Source organism: Rhinoderma darwinii, chromosome 3, assembly GCF_050947455.1.
Source record: "Rhinoderma darwinii isolate aRhiDar2 chromosome 3, aRhiDar2.hap1, whole genome shotgun sequence".
NCBI lineage: Eukaryota > Metazoa > Chordata > Amphibia > Anura > Rhinodermatidae > Rhinoderma > Rhinoderma darwinii.
Genome location: NC_134689.1, coordinates 128,719,816 through 128,745,091, shown reverse-complemented (window position 1 = coordinate 128,745,091; position 25,276 = coordinate 128,719,816). Strand labels below are relative to the sequence as shown.

At 43.0% G+C, this 25,276-nt stretch overlaps 1 protein-coding gene across 1 annotated transcript in view; it reads left to right on the top strand.

Annotated features, from left to right (window-relative positions):
• NR1H4 (nuclear receptor subfamily 1 group H member 4) overlaps positions 1–21,473 on the top strand; it is a 105,359-nt gene extending 83,886 nt beyond the window's left edge. Inside the window, exons 9-10 of the mRNA XM_075856702.1 lie at positions 17,202–17,315; positions 18,550–21,473. Coding sequence (XP_075712817.1) covers positions 17,202–17,315; positions 18,550–18,788 — 353 coding nt within the window. The 3' untranslated portion in view covers positions 18,789–21,473. The remainder of the gene's footprint in view (positions 1–17,201; positions 17,316–18,549) is intronic.
• The last annotated feature ends 3,803 nt before the right edge of the window (positions 21,474–25,276 follow it).

The following is a 25,276-nucleotide window of genomic DNA, read 5'->3' as shown; positions in this document are numbered from 1 at the left end:
CTGCGTGGAGCATTATACTGTGGGGGCTGCTATGGGGGACAATATACTGTGGGGCAGCTATGGGAGGCATTATACTGTGTAGAGGCAGCTATGGGATGCATTATTCTGTGTGGGGGCAACTATGGGGAGCATTATACAGTGTGGGGGCAGCTATGGGGGGCATTATTCTGTGTGGGGCAGCTATGGGGAGCATTATACTGTAGGGGCAGCTATGGGGGTATTATGCTGCATAGGGGCAGCTATGGGGCATTATGCTGTATGGGGGTATTTGTTTGGGCATTGTACTGCATGAGGGCATCTGTGTGGGCATTAAGGGTATGTGCACACGGTAGCAGGCTTTTACGTCTGAAAAGACAGACTGTTTTCAGGAGAAAACAGCTGCCTCGTTTCAGACGTAAAAGCTCCTCCTCGCATTTTGCGAGGCTTCTCTGACAGCCGTAAATTTTGAGCTGTGCTTCATTGAGTTCAATGAAGAACGGCTCAAATTACGTCTGAAAGAAGTGTCCTGCACTTCTTTTGACGAGGCTGTATTTTTACGCGTCGTCGTTTGACAGCTGTCAAACGACGACGCGTAAATGACAGGTTGTCTGTCTGCACAGTACGTTGGCAAACCCATTCAAATGAATGGGCAGATGTTTGCCGACGTATTGTAGCCTTATTTTCAGGCGTAAATCGAGGCATAATACACCTCGTTTACGCCTGAAAATAGGTCGTGTGAACCCAGCCTAAACTGTATGGGGGCATCTGTGTGGGCATTATACTGTATGTGGCATCTGTGTGGACATTAAACTGTATTGGGACTTCTGTGTGGGCATTATACTGTATGGGATATCTGTGTGGGCTTTACACTGTATGAGGCATCTGTGTGGGCATTAAACTGTATGGGGGCATTATACTGTATGGTGGCAGCTATGGGGGCATTATACTGTGTGGTGGGCACTATGGGTGCATGATACTGTGTGGGCTGAATCTGGTGTGTATGGGCGGGGATTGGATGGGATTAGAGGCGTGGCTTATAAGAAAAAATTGCAGCTGCGCGCCGCATCAATTGCCTTTTTTTGTGATACTTGAAAGTATAGCACTGTCTACAGGGGGGGCTGTATAGCACTGTATGGGGAGGCTGTATAGCCCTGTCTACAGGGGGGCTGTATAGCACTGTCTACAAGGGGGGCTGTATAGCACTGTCTACAGGGGGGCTGTATAGCACTGTCTACAGAGGGGGCTGTATGGCACTATTTACAGAGGGAGCACTATCTCCAAGGGCGGGCTGGGTGTAGCACCCAGGGGAGGGGGCCCCAGTCAAAAGTTTACTATGGGGCCCAGTGTTTCCTGGTTACGCCCCTAATTCCATATAAACTTTTTCAAATGCTAAGGATATACAGGAAAGAACATATTATTGTATTGCTCTTTAATTAATGGGAACCTGTCACTACGTTCATGCTGCCCTATCGGAGTCTATGTAGCATTAGTTAATGGCAGCATAGGCAGATTGGTTTAAAAAAAAAAAAATATTGCAGCCATACTTAAGAGAAATTATACTTTATATACTGGGCCCTGTGCCGGGCTCAGGGAGATGTGTTTCGATGTGCAGCTCCCTAACACCTTTCCCTAACCTCCAGCCTGTGACTTTTTCCTTATCCAATCCACGGGTTATATTATATTATAGAATGATTTGCTTCTGTTTATAAACTACAGATAACTGAGCTAGAGTAGTAAATTGTCTGTGTATGTACTGCCACCTTGTGGATTATCATGACATGACTCAGATTGTAATTACTTTATTAAAGTTTACATGACATTCTTGTCCAGAGTAGATCCTTCTTATATTGTCATAACATAAATCACCATTTCATACACAGATCATTGGAGACCCTAAGTATTCAAAATAAGTGTATTGTATTTGCTATAATGTCATGCCATTGTGATATTCAGGGTACCTTTTAAAAATGGAAGAATTCTTATGCTACTTCTTGACACAATGACTTTGTCATTCTACTAAGACATGCAGCTGTATATATTAAAATAAGTGAGATATGACCCCCCCCCCCACTCATCAGCTGTGATTGGCAGTTAAATTTGACCAGTCAATCGCAGTGATTTTCAGAAGTAAAACAATCATTGTGCCACAGGGAAATGGTAGTGATTGGTGCTGCTTAGAAACGCACCAATCGCTACCAAATGCCAAAAGGGAGGTGGCAGTAGTCCCACCTTGGCAATCTTCCTGTGTGCTGCCTGCTCCTAAGTACTGATCAGTGAGATATCACAGATTAGCCCCCTTTATACGGTGCAGGTATATATATATATATATATATATATATATATATATATATATATATATATATATATATATATATATATATATATATAGAAAGTGTTAAAAAATAGTAGCAGTCCAACATCATTAGCCTGATAAATCAATGTTTTTGGTAGAAGTGATATTTCTGCATAGCAATGATCACCTCCAGAAAGATGAAAGAGGATCTGAAGTTACCAGTGAGCACTGCTACAATCAGAAGACGCTTAAGTGAAGCCGAGTTACCAGCAAGAACTCTCTGCAAAGTCCCGTTGTTGAAAAAAAGACGTGTCCTGAATAGGTTAAAATTTGCCAAGGAATACATTGACTGCCCCAAAGAGAAATGACGCAACATTTTGTGGACTGATGAAAGCAAAATTGTTCTGTTTGTGTCTAGTGGCTACAGACAGTATGTCAGACGACCCCCGTGCAGTGAATTCAAGCCACAGTACACTGTGAAGACAGTAAAGCATGGTGCTGCAAAAATCATGATATGGGGATGTTTCTCATACCACGGTGTGGAGACTATTTATCGCATACAAGGGATCATGGATCAGTTTGAATATATCAAAATACTTGAGGAGATCATGTTGCCTTATGGTGAAGAAGAAATGCCCTTGAAATGGGTGTTTCATCACAACAATGACCCAAAACACAACAGTAAGCGAACAACATCTTATTTACAGACAAACAGGATTGAGTTAATGGAGTGTCCAGCCCAATCCCCTGACCTCAAACCCATAGAGAACTTGTGGGGTGACATTAAAAACGAGGTTTATGAGGCAAAACCCAAAAATGCAGAAGAACTGTGGAATGTCGTCTAATTGTTCTGGACTGGAATAAATGTTCGGAGGTGACAGAAGTTGGTAGACTCCACGCAACACAGATGTCAATCAGTTCTCAGAAACAATGGTTATGCCACTAAATATTAGTTCCGAAAAGTGAAATCTGAAACGTTTTTTCAGTTTATAAATTACATTTCTGAGATTTTAGAGAAAAATACTGCCACTGCTATTTTTTTCAACAGCCTAATATTCATTTTTCTTACTCTCTGTAAAGGATTAAAGGGGTTGTCTGAGATAAAATGACTTTGTGTTAATGCTTGTAATTTATAAATGTAAATACATTTGTAATATACTTACATTTTCCAAAGTGGCCCCGTTTCCAGATCCTGCCGTGGGGCACTTGATGGATGACATCACTCTATGCAGTGGCTCTGGCCGCTGTGTTGATCTTCAATTCTTTTTCAGGTATACGACACGTCACTTGTTATGTGCCGTGTAAGGGGCTGTTCTGCTGCAAAGCCCGTAACGCGCATGTGTGGTTCCTGCTGTTCTCGCAGTCCCTGCTGTTCTCGAGATAACAGCAGGGACCACGCATGCGCGTTACAACAGAACAGCATATACGGGCATGTCACAAGTGACGTGTCGTATACCCGGAAAAGAATTGAAGATCAACACAGCGGCCAGAGCCAGTGCAGAGAGTGACGTCACCCGTCAAGTACCCCACGGCAGGATCTGGAAACGGGGCCACTTTGGAAAATATAAGTATATTACAAATGTATTTACATTTATAAATTACAAGCATTAACATATAGTCATTTTATCTCAGACAACCCCTTTAACACAAACTGGATAAATGTTGTTATTGTTTTGATTTGGAATTGAATGCGTAGTTTTTCCGTTGAATTTGCATTTAGGCAAATCAAAGTTATTAGAATGATTTTGCGCTTTAGTAAACTCACTGCTATTATTTAGAACATTACTGTGTATCCCCCAAGTCCCACCTGATTGCCCTGCTCCACCTGTCCCATTTACCTACACTATCCACCTGTCTGTGCTGCTGCCTGTCAGTGATGATAAGTGACATACTTCTTCTCTGATTAGCATCTCTGTTGTTTTATTTAGGACCCCCTCCAGTACTTTTCTTGCTGAGATTTACAACACGTGCAGTGGCGTAACTACCGCTGTAGCAGCCGTATTGGCTGCTACGGGGCCCGCAGCTTGAGGGGGCTCGTGCCGCCCGCCAACACGGCCCCCCATATGCCTGGTGGCACCACTAGCAGCCATTATGGCTGCTACAGCAGTAGAGACGCTACTACGGGGCCCGTGCTGCCGAGCCTCTAACATTTAGGGGCCGGGCGGCACGGGCCCTCTTATGCCGGGGGGCGTCGCTAGCACTGGAGGGGGTACCGGTGCTAGCGATAGCCATTGCCTCTTGCAATTGTAATTGTACCTGCGTCTATAGCACGCAGGTACAAATACATGCATTAGCGCTGAATGGCCGGGCACGTTTCGTGCCCGACCATTCAGCGCCTTACAATGATGCTGATTGGCAAGGCAAAATGACTTGCCCTGCCAATCTGCTCCTTTCAACAACGCGCCGCTTGTGTCGTTCAAGTCCAGCAGACCTGCTCAGAAGAGAGCAGATCCGCATTGGGAATGGCATCAGGGTGAGTATGTAATTTTTAATAACATTTTCTACTAAAACTGTGAGTGGCATTATCTATAGTGGGGGCTCTATCTACAGGGGGGTCTATATGTGGGGATGTGGGGCACATATATACAGGGGGAGCTATATGTAGGGCACTATCTACAGGGGTGGGCTATATGTGGGACATTATATACAGGAGTGGGATATATGTAGAGCACTATCTATAGGGGAGCTATTTGTAGGGCACAATCTATAGGGATGGGCTATATGTGGGACTCTATATACAGGGGTGGTTTACCTGTGGGGCACGATCTACAGGGGGCTATATGTAGGGCACTGTCTACAGTGGTGGGCTATATGTGAGGCACTATCTACAGAGGTGGGCTATATGTGGAGCACTATCTGTAGGGGAAGCTATATGTAGGGCAGCACGGTGGCTCAGTGGTTAGCACTATTGCCTTGCAGCTCTGGAGTCCATATGTGGGCACTATCTACAGAGGGCTGTATGTGGGGCACTATCTCCAGGGGCTTCTATGTGGAGCACTATCTACAGAGGCTCTATGGGGGTCACTATCTACAGGGGGCTATGGGGGCACTATCTACAGGGGGCACGGTGTGTGTGTGGGACACAGTGTATGGTACTATTATAATCCCTGACACAGTGTATGGCGCTATTATAGTTAGTGGTGCAGTGTATGGCACTTTATTATATTTAGAGGTGTTGAGAATTTTATCTTCGTTTATAGGTGCAGAAATGTTTTAAATGTGAGAAGCTGAAGAAATCAGAGCGGAAAACTGCAGAAATGGGTCATGACCGGGAGAAATCACAGAGGTCTGGACCAGAGGGAGAAGAAAAGAACTAGAATCTGAGACGTCACTGGTGAGTCACTTAATGTAAATGTGTATTCTGCGTAATCCGTACTGTAGTCACTGTATGATCTGCAGCATTATGATGGGTGGTATGATTTTTTTGTGAAACTGCATCTCCCAGCACCGTTGTTCAGGCTATGCTGGGAGCTGTAGTTTTACGCCGTACAAACCTAGGGGTTGCACTAAACTGAGCTGTATTTGTTCTGTTGTTGTATATATGTACTGAACTTGGTTCTGGGGCCATATATGTGTATTGAGCTTGGTTCTGGGGCTGTATTTAAGTACTGAGCTTTGTTCTGTTGCTGTATATATGTATGAGCTTGGTTCTGGTACAGTATATATGTACTGAGCTTGGTTCTGGGGCGGTATTTATATATTGAGCTTGGTTCTGGTGTTGTATATATGTCAGAGCTTGGGTCTAGTGCTGTATTTATGTACTGAGGTTGGTTCTGGTGCTGCATAAATGTATGAGCTTGGCTCTCATGCCGTATATATGTATGAGCTTGGTTCTAGTGCTGTATTTATGTACTGGGCTTGGTTGTGGTACTGTATGTATGTATGTATGAGCTTGGTTCTGGAGCTGTAATTATATAGGATATATTTATAATAACAAAATTGCAGGGCAAATGGAATTGTTCTCAATTCATTGTATATTTCATTGGAACCTGTCTGGTAGTTTTAACCCCTTGAACCGCCACCCTGCGGTAATACATGACCTGACAATTTTTTACAGCAAAATCTTTAAAATCAACTTTTAAAATGGCGCACACTATATGCTAATTACTCATTAAAGGGTCATGGGGTGGGGGGTGAGGTTGGCTTCCGCCATGAGCAGTTGCATGCTGTGAGAGCTCCGTCCCAGCTTCAGCGTCTTCCCCTATAATCCTGCCGAAACACTCCTGCAAATATTTCCTGGAACAGGTACACACGACGGAGGAAACGAGGAGTTGCTACCATGAGTAAAACTCGCCACTAGACCGCTACAGACCGGCTCTGGGAGGTCGCACGGCGGGGAGGCCAACATGGCGCCGATGGTCCTGTGGTGCAGCATGAGTAAAGTGAAGGTGAGGGGGATGGGGAGAAGGAGCATACACTAAAAGAAGTTACCGCACAACTCCTGACGGCTATACGGAAGTCGACTACATCCCTAACGACTAAAATTGAGAAAGTAATCTTGGTTTGATGCGCCAGGATATTCATAAACTCTGAGATCGAGTGAGGGATACGGAAACTCACATCTCTCAGATTGAAGATGTCACTGCCACTGTTGCGAGACAGATTGGTGCCCTGGAAAAGGCGGCAGAAATATGGTCACAACGATCTGATGATCTTGAGAACCGGCTACGCCGGAATAATGTGCGTGTATTGGGTTTACGGAGTGTACTGAAGGGAACGGATCCCAGTTCATTTATGGAGCAGTGGCTCAAGGACATTTTACCCGCTGCTAAATTGTCTACGGCCTATGCTGTTGAACAAGCTCATCAGGTTCCTGCCGGATGCTGCACGGAGACCTATGCTGGTTAAACTACTTATCAGTAAGGATAGAGATGACAACTTGAGAGCTGCGTGCCAAAAAGGCCAAATCACTTACAATACGGCCTCGATTGTGCTTTTCCCTGATTTTTCTGCTGTGCTCCAGAAAGCTCGTGCCACGTTTGTGGGGATTAAAAAATGTCTGAGAGATCTTCAAATTCCATATTCCATGGTCTTTCCTGCAAGACTTCGGGTTGTCCATCATGAGAGCCCACTTTTCTTCAACACCCCGGCGGAGGCCAAAGATTGGCTGAATAGTCGGAATGTTGCTGCGCCATGAGGATGTAATTTGTTTTTGTTTTTGCTGAGTGATTGTTCCTGGATCCTGGCATGGGATTTACAGTAGGACTGACGGAGCTGAGTATCACTTATGTTGCACCTGTTCTATTTATACATTTACGTAATGCTATGATATGCGATGTTATCTGCAATTTTACATGATTAGGACAGGTTCTCACCCTGCCTACCCCTTTCCTTGACATTTGCTGGAGAACGTGGTTGTGAGACTCGTTTGCAATAACAATCGGATATGCTGTTCTTATTTCTGTCCGTGATATTTACGAAATTCGACTATATTGCATTGACACCCATATAAGAAATATGTTGTCCCTTTTTGCTAGACTACATCATAATAATGGGGGACGGTGAGATGTCCCTGGTTGGATTTGTTGGTTCGACCTGGGACGATGTGTTGACTCTACACATTATATATTTGTAATTGCGGGTCCTTTTCAGTTATACTATACTTACTTGTACTGTACAGATTAGGAGACGCTGATTGGACGGGGAAATAGTCTGTGTACAGTTTCTAGTTTATCACACACTACCCCCGTGACATTATATACATTCGAATCTACTTCAGTTAGACATAACATCTGGTCTCTGAGGAGATTCCTAAGTTTTGTTACTTGTTTTATTGTTTCTTTTGTTTTTTTCTTTTCTCTCTATCTCTTAGTTGACAGTGTATGTTATCCCTGAGTGTACTGTCGTGGAATTGGGAGACTCACGTAAACATGATCAGATTTTTTCTCAGATCTGTGCGAGTGGGCCACAAGTGATAGGTCTACAGGAAACACATTTTTTGTCCTGATACGGTTCGATTTCTGCAAAGACCATGGATACAGTGGTCAGAACATGCCACTTACTCCTCCTACTCCAGAGGTGTATCCCTTCTTATTCATAGGTCCCTTAGAAGGGAGCCAGGGATCTTGAAGAAAGATCCGGACGGTCGTTATATTTTTATTCATGCTTGGATTGAGTGCCATGCTTATGTTTTATTGTGTGTATATATATATATATATATATATATACCCCCCACACAGTCCATAGCGGTCTTATCTGAAGCGGCCGGTTTTGCCTCAGATTATCCTTTAGCTAGGGTTATATGTATTGGAGATTATAACACCATAGCTAACCCTCTACTTGATAAATTTAGGATAGGAATGATGACTGACCCTCAGTCATTGCTCAGGCCTTCTCCCCTAATGTTATTCTTGGAGGAATTTGGATGGCATGACATTTGGAGAAATCTGTGGCCTGATGTCAGGGAGTTTACCTGCTTTACCCCAGGTAGGAACTCATTGTCCCGTATAGATTATATTTGTGGGAATGTGCAGACCTGTTCAGCGCTTCAATCAGTTGAACACTTGCCCCGTAAGTTCTCTGACCACTCACCCATTCTGGTACGCATGAGGGTAGATCAGGGAGGGTATCGTGCAATGGGTAGAAAGATCCATCCGTTTTAGTTGACACAGTTTACCCATCAGGATCGTATCCCAGATCAGTTACAGATATATGCTAGGGAAAACTCAATAGACTCTAATCACTCTGTCTATTGGGATGCACAGAAAGCATACCGTAGGGGTATTTTCCAGTCCTTTATTTCCTACATTAAACAAGAATAGGTTAAAAAAAATAGAACGATTTAGCTGAATCCTGTAAAATTTTAGAAGCTACCTACATTTCTGATCCGTCAGACAGTTATAGAATCACTTGGTTACAAGCTGGTAGACAGCATTTACTTTATCTAACTGAAAAGAGTAAGCGTAGAATGTTTTTCAATAATCAGAAGTATTTTGAACAGGGTAACCAATCCAGTAGTCTGCTGGCACATATTATCCATCAGAATAATGCATCTCCAGCAATATTAAAACTCAAAACTTCTGGTGGCTCTGTTTTGACTTCTACATCTGATATACCCTCTGAGTTGTCTGATTTCTATAAAGATTTATATGTTTCTAAATTTGATAAATTAACTGATGACTTGTTTAGTTATTGTGACCAGGTATCTTGCCCTACTATTACTGGCGATCAATGTCTTAAATTTGATATTCCTATTACGGTGGCGCAGATAGCTGAGACACTGTCGGACATGTCCAGGGGGAGGGCCTCGGGTCTGGATGGCATACCATTAGAGGTATATTTGAAATACCAGGACCAGTTGGTTCCTGAATTACTTAAAACTCATCAAGCATCTTTACTAGTGAAGTTCTTACCGGACTCGTTTTATGACGCTATAATAGTAGTTATATTAAAACCAGATCAGGATCCTTTGGATTGCATGTCATATAGACCAATAGCATTACTCAATGTTGACTATAAAATATTAACAAAGGTTTTAACCAATAGGCTCAATGACATTATGACATCTATCATACACTCTGACCAGACTGGATTTATTAAAGGGAGGAGTACATCAGATAACTTACGTAGAGCCCAAATTGTTTCCCAGATTGCATCAAGACAGGGTGAGGACTGGGCCTTGGCCTCTTTGGATGCGGCTAAGGCATTTGTTTCCATTGAATGGCCATATTTACTTTGTATTCTTTCTAAATTTGGATTTGGGCCTGTGTTTATACAATGGATTGCCCTTTTATATCATCATCACAGAGCGGTCATTTCTTTGAATGGACAACTTTCTCCATATTTTATTCTGGCACGGGGCACTAGGCAGGGTTGTCCGATATCGCCATTATTTGCTATTGCTGTAGAGCCCCTTGCTATTTTGATACGACAGGATGAATTATTTAGAGGCACACCCCTTAGTTCTGGAGAAGAACGTATAGCCTTATATGTAGACGATATGCTATTGTTCACGTCTGGTCCGGATGCGTCATTGATCTGTTTGGAGAATATTCTGGTCTACGCATTAACTGGGACACGTCCTGTATGATGTTCTTCAACCCACTCAGGATACCTTTATTCAGAGATAAATTTAAGATATGGTCGGCTTTGCCCCTTACGGCAGCGGGTCGTATAAATCTTATTAAGATGGTTTTTCAACCTAAGTGTTTATATGTCTTACATGTATTTGTACATATTCCCATGTCGCTCTTTAAAGCTATGGATTCTCAAATTATTGCATTTATATGGGGATCTTCTAGATCTAAATTGCAATTAGCACAACTACAAAGGCCTAGGGATCTGCCGGGAATACCTATCTCGGATCTCTATGTATACTATCTGGCTGGTCACCTAAAACATCTGGGATCCTGGGTGTCCCCTGGGGAACCAGTGGGTTTGGAGAAATGTCTGGCGAATTACATGGGAATGACTACGTTTGGCCTGTGCTTGACCCTTTAGTACCACTTGGAAGACTATCCTTACAGATCCATAAAGTGGCACGAAAAGTTTGGGAAGCCACGTTAAAGTTATCTTGGCAAGTTCAGATTATGGCTGAGACTCCCCTATGGCACAATGATACGATGAGTCAGTTGAGTTCCTCACAAGATGATGTTTTTTGGTCACATCTAGAAGTAAACATTATTGGGGACATATCTGACAACAATGTTCTGTTATCTTTTACTCAGATTGCGGAGACTTATCGAGTTCCGAGACATGCCTTTTATAAATATTTACAATTGCGTCACTCGATATAGGGCCAATTTAGTGGTAGAGTTATTGCCATCTCCTCCTATCCTCTAATAGGTATTATTAGATCACAGGAACCTGGGGGTTTAATCTCTTCGATCTACTCCTTTCTCATTCATGCAAAGGCAAATAAGGCCGCTTTTCCAGCACTAGATAGATGGCAGGAGCTGATTCCATCCATGGATGAGGAATCTAGAAAAAACCTTCTGGAATCACATAGATATGTTTCTCCTGCTATCAACAATAAACTTATACAGTTGTATATCATACATCAGAGTTATCTTACACCAATTCGCCTTCATAAAATGGGTCGACGGTCCAACCCCCAATGTCATAGATATTCCTTATGCCCTGCAGGATTTCAACATATGATATGGGACTGCCCAGTGGTTCGAGACTTCTGGACTGAAGTTACTTCTCTGCTTACACAGATACTGCATGTTCCAGTGATGTTAGAGCCGGGAATATGTTCGTTTGGATTGTTTGAGGAGGAGATGGGATCTCCACACATTCATACGTGCCTTAGAGAGACGCTGTTTATGGCTAGGAAGCCATTAGATGGATGAATACTCGCTCCCCTACCAGATCTATGTGGATTCAACTAGTGAATTCGATCATACCGTATGAACGAATAGTCTATATTCACAGGAACCATCCTGAAAAATGTCACTGGGTGTGGGACTGTTGGTGTAACTCTGACCTTACATCTTATTCTGGTCCAGAACTTTCAGCGGCTATTGGGGTAATCAATAATTAAGGAAATATATATTGCATCGGCCCCAGCTGGAAGTCTGGGGATGGTGGCTGAGACTCCTTCTTCATATCTCTTACCTGATTACTATATATTGTACATATGTTTTGATCTTCTGAGATGCTGTCTTCCCCGATATTTTTTTATGAAGTTTAGTGTATTACTGGTGATTACCTGACACTGCTTGTTACTTTGGTTGAGAAATGCATCTTATTGTTATGTATTGATACTTAATGATCAGTGTAAACACGTATAATCTTGTATTATTATTGGGCATGTCCACTGAGCGGGGGCCCAGCAGTTTAATGTGCTTATGTGTTTATATGTATCCTTCAATAAACTGAGTTTTAAAAAAAAGAGTCATGGGGCGGTGCCGCTATCCTGAAGAGTCACATAGTCCTGCCTCCAAACCCACCTTTCCATGTTTGATTGACATCCGCCTGGCTGATACAACTGTTTTGGATGCGCCATTGCCTTGAACTACTTGGGGGGCTGTGTGGCACTATACACAAAGGGGGACTGTGTGGCACTATACACAAGGGGGGCTGTGTGGCACTATACACAAGGGGGAGCTGTGTGGCACTATACACATGAGGGAGCTGTGTGGCTCTATATACAAGGGGCTGTGTGGCACTACTAAGGGGGCTGTGTGGCACTATCTATTAAGGGGGAGCTATGTGGCACGATATACAATGGAGGGGGCCTGTGGGGCACTATATACAGTGGGAGCTGTATAGCGCTATATACAGGGGGCTTTATGGCGATATCTACAGGGGGGCTGTATGGCACTATCTAGAAGGGGGAGGTGGGGGCGCTATCTACAAGTGGGGTGTGACACTGTCTACAGGCGGGGCTGTATAGCACTCTCTACAGGGGGACTGTATGGCACAATCTACAGGGGGCACTATCTATAAGGGGGCTGCGTGTGGCACCTGGGGGGAGCCCAGTCAAGAGTTTGCTATGGGGCCCAGTCTTTCCTAGTTATGCCCCTGAACACGTGTAAAAATGTTAAAACACGATACAAACCCATGTTAAAAATAAAATGTCCCAAAGGGTCTATTAAGCCGAGGAGACATATGTCCTCATTGCCTCTGACACGGATACGCCCAGCAAGGTAGAAGAGTAATACACCCTTGAATGAACTCCCGAGAAAGTGTTTCAGTTCAACAGCTGAGGAAATTCCCTAACATAAGTGATCCCATGTGGATCCCACCTCCTGAGAATTATGAGCCTCAGATTCCTGATTACATGGGAAGCTCGAGAAATCAGTTTGAGACTGCAGGCCTCACAGAATTTACTTTTAATCTGCGGATTTTGTACATTTAATGGTGGTCCAAACTATTTTATATGCCTTGCATATATTGCCCAAAATCCCATGTCATCATATGCTTGGTGAACCCGTGTAAATGCAGCAAAAATGATGATGTTTTGGCCTCTGCCCAGCAAATATGGAATTAAAAGATGTAATAATGCAAAATCTTTGCAAAAAAAATACTTGATTTAAAAAGTATGGAATTAAAATGCATAAGCTATGCAAGAGAACGTACACCCACAGGTTTAGAGTTTTCGAATGGAAGGACACCAGGATTGAACCCGCAGAATGCCCTCCCTTCCTGAGAATTAGTGGATGGTTTATGTGGAATTTGGTGCACCCACTGCTGGAACATGGTTACCACATCTACATGGATAACTTCTATAACGGCATCCTACTCTTTAAGTGCCTCACTTCCAGAAGTACTGCATGTTGCACCTTGCGTAAAATAGAGAAGCTTCCCTATAACACTTATTGGAAGAAGGGGTGAGAGCAAGACAATATGCAATGAGAACATGTTGTTGGTCAAGTAAAAGGACAAGATGAATGACCACAATACTCGGTCACGGCATTAACCCTGTCCCTGTAAATTTCATATTCGACATGGGAGGTGTTGATATCTCGGATCAAGTGCTGAAGTCATATAATACCATGCAAAAATTGAAGGTGTGGTACAAAAAGCTGGCCAAGCAGATCGTACATGTGCAGGCCAGATGGGAACATTCCTTCAGTTTCAAGAGGTGGTAATCAAGGCCCCTAATTATTTTTATACCCCTAGATGAATACCTTAAGGGGTGTAGTTTACAAAAGCCAAATGTCGCTCATTCCCTTCTAAACCCTGCAGTGTGATCAAACAGCAATTTACACCCACATGCATGGAATTGCAGCATCAGGGAAAACCCACTTAACAATTTATGGGGTGTGTGTGTCTCCAGTGGCACAAGCTGGGCACAACACATTGGGCACTAAAATTATATACATGTGGTAAAAATAAAAATTTCTACTTTGCACCATTCGCTTTGCATTAATTTCTGAAAAATGAATTCTATGAAACCCCTGTAAGGTCAAAATGCTCACTACAGCCCTTGATAGCTGCCTTGAGGGGTTTAGCGTCTCTGTAATTTTTTATTTTGTTTTAACAATTTCACTTCAGAGCTTTTGCAATTGTAAACCAAAATTTGTATATTACCAAATTAGGCCTCAATTTCGCATGGTCCTCTTTCACTCCTGAGCCCTGTTGCATGTCAAGGCAAAAAATTAGGGCCACATGTAGGGTGTTTCTAAAACGAAGAAATACAGCATTATAAATAGAGGGTTGTGTTTTTACAATGGCACATGCTGTGCACAACGTTTTGGGCACTGAAATGACATATCTGAAAACATTGCATCAGGCCCCATGCACACGACCGTAAAAAACCTCAGTTTTTGCGGACCGCAATTGCGGTCCGCAAAAACGGACCCATTCACATTCATTGAACGCGGGCACCTTTCCGTAGCACTACGGAAGGGTGTCTGTGCCGTGGAAATGTTCCGGGAATTATGGAACATGTCCGTTCTTTTGCATTTTGCGGGCCGTGCTCCCATCCGAAAATGCGGCTATCAGTCGGCGGCTGGCCGTGCCCGCATTCGCGGGCCGTGATTGCGGGCACGGTCGTGTGCATGGGGTCTTACTTTCACTTTGCACCATCCACTGTGCATTGATATCTGCAAAACACATGTGGGGTTAAAATGCTTACTACATCCCTTGAAACATGCCTTGAGGGGTGTAGTTTCTAAAATCGCGTCACTATTATGGGTTTCGATTATACTGGTACATCAGGGGCTTTGTAAATGTGACATGGCGTCCCAAACCCATTCAAGCAAATTCTGAGCTCCAAAAGTCAAATGGTTATCTTTCCCTTCTGAGCCCTACTGTGTGCCCAAAAAGTAGTTTATGACCACATATGGGGTAATGCCGTACTCTGAAGAAATTGTGTAACAAATTTTGGGGTGCCTTTTCCCCTGTATTTTTAGTGAAAATAAAAAATGTTGAGCTGAACTACATATTACTCAAAAAATATTACTTTTCAAGGCCCAATTCTAATAAATCCTATAAAACGCCTGTGGGGTAGAAATGCTGACTACACCTCTAGTCAAATTCCTTCAGGTGTTATTGTCCTAATAAAAAGGAGTCCCCAAACATCTCAAAGTGCTATTTAATTTCTAAGGCATGTGTTTGAGTCAAGTAACATCTTACGGCCCCATATGAGATATTTCTAACCAGGGAAATAAATATTGAGTTGCATTTCTTTGTTAACACCTCCTGTGTAACAGAAAAAAAAATGGATTCAAATGAAATATCTGCAAAAAATAAATCAATTAAATAGTTACATTTCATCTTTACTTTAATTTAATCTCTGCTTTGATTCCTGTGAAACTCCTAAAGGTTTAACAAACTTACTAAATGCTGTTGTGACTACTTTAAGGGTGAAGTTTTTAAAATGGGGATAATAATATATAAATTAATATATAGAAACCTCAAAGCCACTGAACTGAATTAGTCCCTAAAAAATTGGTCAATCACTGCTGGGCTCCTGCAGTTGATCGCAAGTGCACAGTCCCTGTGCAATCATCCTAACCTAAATGTATGTCATAGGGCCTCTAAGTTAAGGCAATCCATGTCCTAAAATTATGTCATAGTAATTAAGGGGTTAAAAGGAGTCTGTCAGCAGTTTTGACCCTGCAAAACTACAGACAGGGCTAGATAGGAGTCCTGGAAAGCTAAAGGAAAAAATTTGAAAAAGCAATAAACTGTGAATTATACTTGTAACATCACAACTTATCTTGATATGATATCCCCCAATGTGCAAATAAAAAGTCACGTCCATACGATGGAAGATGGCGGTGGGTCATGTGGATAAACTGCATGAACGCGTCCAGTACATATGCAGGAGAACCTGATCCCTATATCTTTGATGAACGCACTTAGCTACAGTCAGTGCCTGCGCAGAAGTGGAGACAGCTAAGGAAGTGGTCACGTGATTTATCCACATGACCGACGCCATCTTTCTAATTTTTTTCTATAAAGTGTCCAACCCATACGCTGAAAGTAGATGAGAAACGTTATGTGAAAAGAGCCTAAGATAGGTGCAGCATTTAATTTTGTTTTTGTTATTTTAACCTTAACCGAGACTAGATCCAAAACAGAATAAAAGTATAAAAGGACATATTTATACTTTTATCTTTGTTTTTATTAAAAAAGCACATAAACTGTGAACTGTATGGAGAAGGCCCAAAAGAATGCTTATGCCCCATTACCCGCAGCAAATCTATAGAAAACAAACAAACAAACAAACAAACAAACCGCAGGGCACAGGTATTAAAATTGCTTTGTTGTTTTGTAGTAAATCTGATGCTGAAAATAGTGCACAAACGTATGAATTCATAAAGCGTCTGTCCACCAGTTTTGCAGGTTTTTAGTTCGGGTTTAATATGTCTGAAATTTTAAGAATCAAAAAACAGTTGGACATTGATCTTTGCTCTGAAGCCGTCTGAAGAAACAGCTGTAATATTAGAAATCCATAAAATAAAAACTAAGTCTGTATTCATAAAAGACTGCCAATTGTGATTATTCTTGAGAAATGGGCAATTTGTTATACTTTTCTTGATTTCTAATGTCATTTGTAAGGTTATTATGATCATAAGGGTATGTGCACACGTAGTGTTTTCAGACGTTTTACGGGCCGCAAACGTCCTGAAAAATGGCTGAAAAACAGAAGCAGAACGCCTACAAATATCTGCCCATTGATTTCAATGGGAAATACAGTGTTCTGATCCGACGGGGCGTTTTTTACACGGCCGTTTTTCAAAACGCCCACGAAAAAGAAGTGCATATCACTTCTTGAGCTGTTTTTGTAGCCGTTTTTCATTGACTCTGTAGAAAAACAGCTCCAAAAACGGCCGTAAGAAACGCAGCGGAAAACGTGAGTATAATTTAAAAACGGCTGAAAATCAGGAGTGGTTTTCCCTTGAAAACAGCTCCGTATTTTCAGACATTTTTAATTTTGTGTGTGCGCATACCCTAAGAGGAAAAGTAGCTAAGCTACAAAACAGGTAACAGGTTCTTCTCCCCAACTGATCAAGACTGTGCTCTCTTCTAGGCATATCACATGACTACATTATACCAATGTTTCATTTTTATAAAAGTCTTGGAGAACTAAAAATGATTGAGGAAGAATATGCTCTTATGTCGGCAATAGTGATTCTTACACCAGGTATGTTGTCAGTATATAGAAACAAAATATATAATTGTAACAAATTAGGAATACTGCATTAATATCAATTGCATATTGTCATGATCACACATACTCCCTTAGGCCTCGTTCACATCAGCGTTGGGTTCCATTCATTGGTCCCGTTAGACCTTTTTCCGCCGGAGGAACCAATGAACGGAAAGACAAACGGAAACCATAGCTTCCGTTTGCATTACCATTGATTTCAATGCTAATGTTTTTGTTGCAGCTGGTTTCCTTTCCGTAAAGTTTTTTTTAGCGGAAACAATAGCGCAGTCGACTACGCTATTCTTTCCGCTAAAAACCTGAAACCTTGCGGAACGGAGACAAACGGAAACCATTAGCAACGGAAGCATTACCAGTGAAATCAATGGTAATGCAAAAGGAAAGCTATGGTTTCCGTTTGTCTTTCCGTTCATGGGTTCCTCCGACAGAAAAAGGTCTAATGGAACCCATGAACGGAACTCGACGATGATGTCAACGAGTCCTTATAGCAGCAGTAGTGATCCAATAAGACACAAGAACATGCCCAACAGCCCAACATGATATTACTGGATTACCCTTTTTAAGCAGATATTCAATACCTGGCACTAGCCAACATGGACCTGCCCTGCAATGCCAGTTTGTGGCAGGGATGTGACATGAAATGTATTATGTAATGTACAATTGTAGTTTTGTTCTGCTCAGCATTTTTGAGGTTACATTCTCCACCAAATATTAGAACAGTTCTTTTTATTATTTCATTATATGCTTCTGCTATCAGATGCTCTGTTTCGGTAATGGAGATTTATATTGTCTGCAATGCGCAAGCACTTGATGAAATTCAATATTTCTATGGCAGCCAGCCTTCTCTGACTACAGACACTGCCAACTGTATGGCAGTCTAGTTGAAGGACTATTAGAATCCAGCATACCGTGAACCACTGCTGGGGTATGGCAGCTACGAGAGCTTTGAATTCCTTGGCTCACATTAGACATATTGCTCTCTTACTGAATTCGAACATATCTACTAACAGAAGTAAGTTTATGAAACTGGGTTTTGCTATTTTTGATGGCAAGAATAGTGCTGCAGGCGACATTTATTGATTCTCCGTGCTGTGGCCAGTATTAACAAGAGTTCAGAAGAAGGCCAAATGACTCGATGCAACACATTTCTAACATTCCAGTTATCTGTTTGGTGACATTTCCATTTTTATTTTTTCACCATTCACTGCAGATCGACAATATATCAAAGACAAGGAGTCTGTGGAAAAACTTCAAGAGTGTTTCCTGCATATTCTAGAAAAGCTGTGCAAGCAACATCACCCTAACAACCCCCAACACTTTGCACGCCTCTTGGGGCGTCTCACTGAGTTAAGGACATTTAGCCACCACCATACAGACATGGTAATGGCATGGAGAGTTAGAGATCACAAATTTACACCCCTCCTGTGTGAAATCTGGGATGTCCAATAATGAAGATGGAAAAAAAAACCTGCAATTTCATCAGGATTTTTTGATGTCACATATCTCATCTATAAACTAGACCGGATCATCATTCTAATGGGATATAAATATATTTAAATACTTAAGATTAATTAACATTTATGTTGTATGTATTTGTATATATATATTTGTACAACTGTTTTTTGTCAAAACAATATTTGAAGTGATGAAATAGAATATATGGACTCATTCACCCAGGCGCTATCATTTACATAATATATAATTACTTTAGGTTTCTTTCTTGGAAATGGACAAATTATGAGTTCATCTGTCTACAAGGATTATATTAATGACAGAGGCACCATCAGAAAAATCTTGGCCTAATACAGGCAAAACGGTCATTAAACTGCCTATTATGTCCATTAACCTCCATCTACTGCATACATTTTGTGGGTAGCTGTTATGCTTCTTCTCAAGCACAGTGACCCACTGAATTGAAATGATGGGGAATAACATGATTTTTATATAGCCTCTCAGGCCCATACAATATATTTAGTGGGCCGATGGGGGAGTGGAAAAGAGAATACTTATTGAGACATGTGCATTTACATTCATGTGACATGAAGGGCACCATGTTAGGAAACAATTTTGCTCCAAAGCAATGACTAGTGGGTAGTGAGTGGGTGGTTGGCAGCCCACAGGTGAATTTGGATACCTGGGTCCCTGTCAGCATTACCACTTGTATCTCCATGATGGTGGCCCTTCTAACAAAGCATGTTGTTGGTTCCTTGAATTGATCAGTATTTTTTTAATAGGGAATCCTAATCCTCATTGGCTATATAAGCATCGGGGAGAGTAAAGGTAAAAAAACAAAATACACCCCTAAACATCTTCCAAGGAGTATGTGTCCTCAACTTCATAAGATAAATAAATTATGAGGTAAAGTGACACAGGCTTGTATGTCTAGAAAATTTTTAGAGGAGGTTTGTTACAATGATACATTATAATATGGAATACACAAACCTTTAAACCTATTTATATTTAAGGGGTTGTCCCACAAAGGACATTTAGCCATAGGATAGGTGATAAATGTCTTATGGCTGGGGATCCCTCTGCTGGGTCTCCCTCTCATCACTAGAATGGGGTCCTCAGCCCACTTCCTCTTTACTGCACAACCGGAGTGAGGAGGGATTTGAATAGAGCGGTGGAAACACATGCGCCCTGCCGCTCCAGTAACTGTCTGTGGGCTGTCCGAAATACTGCGGTGGGGGCCCAGCGATCAGACATCTATTACCCATTATGTGGGTTTGTGATAAACGTTCCTCATGGGACAACTCCTAAACAAATAGGAATTAAAAGAGATTTTTATTTCTGAAATAAATGTTGATAAGGTTGTGAAGCTAGAATAAACTTATCTACTCAGTCATTACTAAGAACTTTTCCCCTCCTCACATCCAGACCTTATACTGTGATCTCTGAATGGAATGGTCACATTTCCTCAAAAAATAACACATCAGCAGTTGCTTATAAATTGTGTCGTAGGGTGCATGAATTTAGGTCGGCGAAAATGGCGCATGCTCTAAAATGTATCTGTGGCAACTTGCTAGTCATGTTCTATTTCTTATGTCACCTCAGGGCTACCATATACGTACATTAATATTTTACAGAGGATTTAAGAAATTGTTGAGGTAGGCGCAAAAAGTCTTAGACACATTATACATTTCCCTCATACTATGTATTCAATTCAGTTTGGAATATAATTCTGCCTCATTTTGCTTGGTAAGCCTTCTTCACTTTTTACTGCTGCTGTTATATCCTGTTGACTAATAACTATGTAGCACAAAATAAATAATTTTAAAAGGGGCTGTCCATTAGGTCAACCACTTTCCATATACCTTATTAGGGCTCAAGGACATTATAGGAGAGGGTTCCCCTCTATTAGCCAGAGCAAAGAGCCACTGAGTGCAAAGCGAGACCATGTATTACATTGAATGAATACCATGTAACACTCAGGGTAAATGTGTGGTCGCCCGCACACTGTGCGACAGTTTCAGTGGCAATTTAATTCAATAATATTTATTCCCTTGATGGCAGTTCTCTGTAACGTCTATGGCCGGGCGCCGTCGTTCAGACTTACCATCTGACGGCCCCGGCCATCTGTCTTCGCGGTGTCAGCTCCCTCCAGGTAGACGCCGGCACTCACTTCTGGGTCCTCGGACTGTTTCCCGCAGGGCGCGCGCCTGCGCGTGCACAGCCTTAAAGGGCCAGTACGCGTCCAGCTATCACCCATCAATAATTAGCCCAAATGGCTGTTGGACTATAAAAAGGGGCTCTGCCCACTTGTTCCTCATCTGAGCGTTGTTGTATACCTAAGTTTGTCTTGCAAATGGTCTCCCAGTGTTTTCCAGTTCCCAGTGTTACCCGTTCCTGCTGCCTGTACCCTGTATCCCGTGCTATCGTATCTACTGAGAAAGTCAAGTCGTGTCTTCCGCTGCACCCACAGTGCCACCTGCTGTGAAAGTCAAGTCGTGCCTCCGCTACTGTCTACATTGCCTCAAGTACCCGTTCCGAACTATAGACATTATTTTGTACCTTGTTGGCCAGTTGCTACCCCAATACGCGGTACGGCCCAGAGGGTCCACACCCCACGCCGTGACAGTCTCATTCTATGACAACTTGTATGTGAAGCCCAACCTTTACTTCTTTACCTCTTGTTTTTATGGATTTTAAAATTTTCTTATATGTACGTCATTGTGCTATTATTGCCTCACCGTATGTTTTTATAGTCTATGAATTCTGATGCATTATATACACTTCTGAGCTACCCACAGTCACAGCCGGGCCCAGGAATATTTGGACTGTGACACAATTTTGATTATCTCACCTGTGTAAACCACCACAATGGATTTGAAACAAAGCAATAAAGATGTTATTGCAGTGTAGATTTTCAGCTTTAATGGGTTTTACAAAAAAAAATTATTAACGGTTTAGGAATTCCAGCCTTTTTTTTATTTTTTCATAGTCCCTCCATTTTCACAGGCTCAAAAGTAATTGGACAAACTAGCATTATAATAAATATAAGGATTATTTCTCATACTTGGATGAAAATCCTTTGCAGTTAATGACTGGAAATGTCTGGAACCCATGGAGATCACCAAATACGGAGTGTCCTCCCTTTAGATGACTTGCAATGCCTTTACAGCAGCAGTCTTCACTGCTTGTTTGTGGATCTTTTTGCCTGCAGTTTTGTCTTCAGTAAGTGAAAAGCATGCTCAATCCGGCTGGGGTCAGAACAATATTTCCCTTCTTTGCCTTCAGAAGTTCTTGGATTGGTTTTACCGTATGTTTTGGGTCATAATCCATCTGTAGTGTAAAGCCCCTCCTATTAGTTTTTCAGCATCTGATTGAATCTGTGTAGAAAGTCTCGCTCTATACACTTCAGAATTGATCCTGCTCCTTCTATTCGCAGTCACATCATCAATAAACACCAGTGACCCAGTTCCATTGGAAGCCATACAGTACATGCCCATGCTATAAACAGAGCCTCCACCATGTTTGAGATGACGTGGTACAGTAGGGATTCTCAATCCTCTTGGCCTATGTTTTGGAGGGTCGGGGAATGGTTATGCGGGGCCTCCCTCCTTTAGAAAGAGTAGGGCTGCAAAAGACCACATCCTTTGTGCATTTTTTTGTGTGGCACCTCTGCATGTTTTTTGCACTTTGGGTGACAGAAAGCACGACTCAGACTTAAAAAAAAATGACGTGGTACAGTAGGCTTTGGATCATGAGCCCTTGAATTAAAGCTCAAAGTCTACACTTCAATCACATCTTCATTGCTTTGTTTCAAGTCCACTGTAGTGGTGTACAGAGGCTAAATGATGAGAATTGTGTGACTGTCCAAATATTTCTGGACCCAAATTGTATGTCCAGTCAGGAACAATATAGATTTACAGACAATGAAACAAACATCTTCCCTATAATGTTCAATTGTACTTGTGTTTATAAAGGTACTTTTACACCGGCCAAGTTTGGCACCAGCTCGTTGATCACCGCTTATTTGCTCCTTTCAGAAGGCGCTAGCATGGGGACGAGCGATCGTTACTCCGATCGCTCGTCCCCATACATTTGTAGCATGTCGGCGGCACGTCAGGGAGATGTGCTGTCGAGAATGATAATATTTTACACCTTCTTTGAACGCTCGTTTGCCCAATAATTGGCCAGTGTAGAAGGGCCTTTAGCCTCCAGTAAAAAGCTCATTGTCATGAATAGATAACATTGATGTTTTTTTTTAAATCAAATACCACATGGCAATATTCTGTACTATTAAAGCGGATCTATCATCAGACCTACGTAAGGGAAGCATAGTGTGAGAACAGATCTGCACTTAAAAGAATACAGCGGATTCATAGTTATGTTCCACTGTATTCATGAGGGGAGCGCTCCACCTGCCCCTCTCAGTTCATGGCTGGCTGCTGTGTATGCAGATCACTACTGATAGGGGCGGTGGGAGGTGGGGGAAGCACTACACCGGACTATAACTATAAGAGTCATACATTGCGTAAATACTGCGGTTCTTCCGGAACGGAATTAGTTGCGGGAAATCTGCAAATACAGTAGCAGCAAAGTGGATGAGATTAAACAAATGTCATCCACACGCTGCATAAATACTGACCTGCGGTGCAGAATTTTATTCCGTAGCATGTCAATTGTATTTGTGTAAACGCTGCTTATTTGTTGCGTGTTTTCCCCATTGAATTCAATAGGGAGGCAAATAGCAGTTGTTGCGTTTATTGCGGTGGGTTCGCAGTGATTCCGCTGGAAAAAACGCAACTTAAAATAATAAATCTAATACCCAGAAGTCGGTGTTCCTCCCTTCAGCACGGACTCCTCGGATGACATTTCATCCCATGTGGCCGCTGCAGCCAATCACAGGCTGTAGTGGCGGTCACATGGGATGAAACATCATCCCAGAAGGCCGGCCCAGATGACATCAGAGGGCCGGCCTCCTGGGGTGATGCTTCATCCCATGTGAACGACGCTGCAGCCAATCACAGGCTGCAGCGGTCTTCTGGGATGGAACGTCATCCTAGAAGGCCGGCCTGCTAGCACTGTTTTCCGCAGCGGATATTCCGGGCGAAAACCTGCACCAGTTTTACGCAGCGTATATACACCCCGTGTGAACTCAGCCTGAGTCCACTGTATTATTTCATAGATCCTAGTAGCCAAAACGGTATACTATTTTTTGTACTGTTTGGGCCAATAGTAGAGTGGACCTGTGCTCACACTATGCTGCACTTACATAGGACAGCATTGTTAGGGATCTGCCAGGTACTTCATCTAGCTATACTCCTGGGATTAATCAATCCACACCTGAGGCCAGACCTGCTCGACTGACACCATCTCCCACCAACCAGGGTGGCAGGCTCAGGAGTGGGAGAGCCTATCGCGGCCTGGTCTCTCGGAGTTAGCTCCGCCCCCTGCCCTTTATTACCTGCCCTGTGCTCTCCCTCAGTGCTTGTAATTCTTTTGGATTCCTGGCCCCACTGCTGCTTGCTCCAGCCTGCTTCTGCCGTGCTTCTGCCTTGCTGCAGTTCTGCTTGACCTGCTTGCTTGACCTGGCTTGCTTCTGTCTCCGTGCCTGCTCGGGTGTACTCACTTCGTCCTGGTCCTGACTGTTCGTTCGCCGCCCCGTTTCCTCGTGGCGTTCCGTGGCTACTGCCCCTTCCCTTGCGTGTTCCCTGTTTGTCTTCCTGTGCACTTAGCCAGCGTAGGGACCGCCGCCCAGTTGTACCTCGTCGCCTAGGGCGGGTCGTTGCAAGTAGGCAGGGACAGGGCGGTGGGTAGATTAGGGCTCACTTTCCCTTCACCTCCTTCCTGCCATTACATAATTACAAGCCCTTACCTAGTCTACCATTTCTCCTACGCTGACGCTATCATGGACCCCCTTGAGACCCTGACCCAGCAGATGCAGGGCCTCTCCCTACAGGTCCAGGCCCTGGCCCAAAGGGTCAATCAGGGTGACGCTGCTTTAGTAGTACCCCTCACCTCACCTCTAGAACCCGACCTCAAGTTACCTGACCGGTTTTCAGGGGACCGTAAGACGTTTCTCTCCTTCCGGGAGAGTTGCAGACTGTATTTCCGCCTAAAGCCCCACTCCTCAGGTTCCGAGAACCAGCGGGTGGGTATCATCATATCCCGACTCCAGGAAGGGCCCCAAGAGTGGGCCTTCTCCTTGGCTCCTGACGCCCCTGAACTTTCCTCTGTTGATCGTTTTTTCTCTGCCCTCGGACTCATTTACGACGAGACTGACAGGACTGCTTTAGCCGGGAGTCAGCTGGTGACCTTACGTCAGGGTAGGAGACCGGTTGAGGAATACTGTTCTGATTTTAGGAAGTGGTGCGTAGCTTCTCAGTGGAACGATCCGGCCCTAAGGTGCCAGTTTAGGTTAGGATTATCTGACGCCCTGAAGGATCTGCTGGTTAGCTACCCCTCGCCTGACTCCCTTGACCAGGTTATGG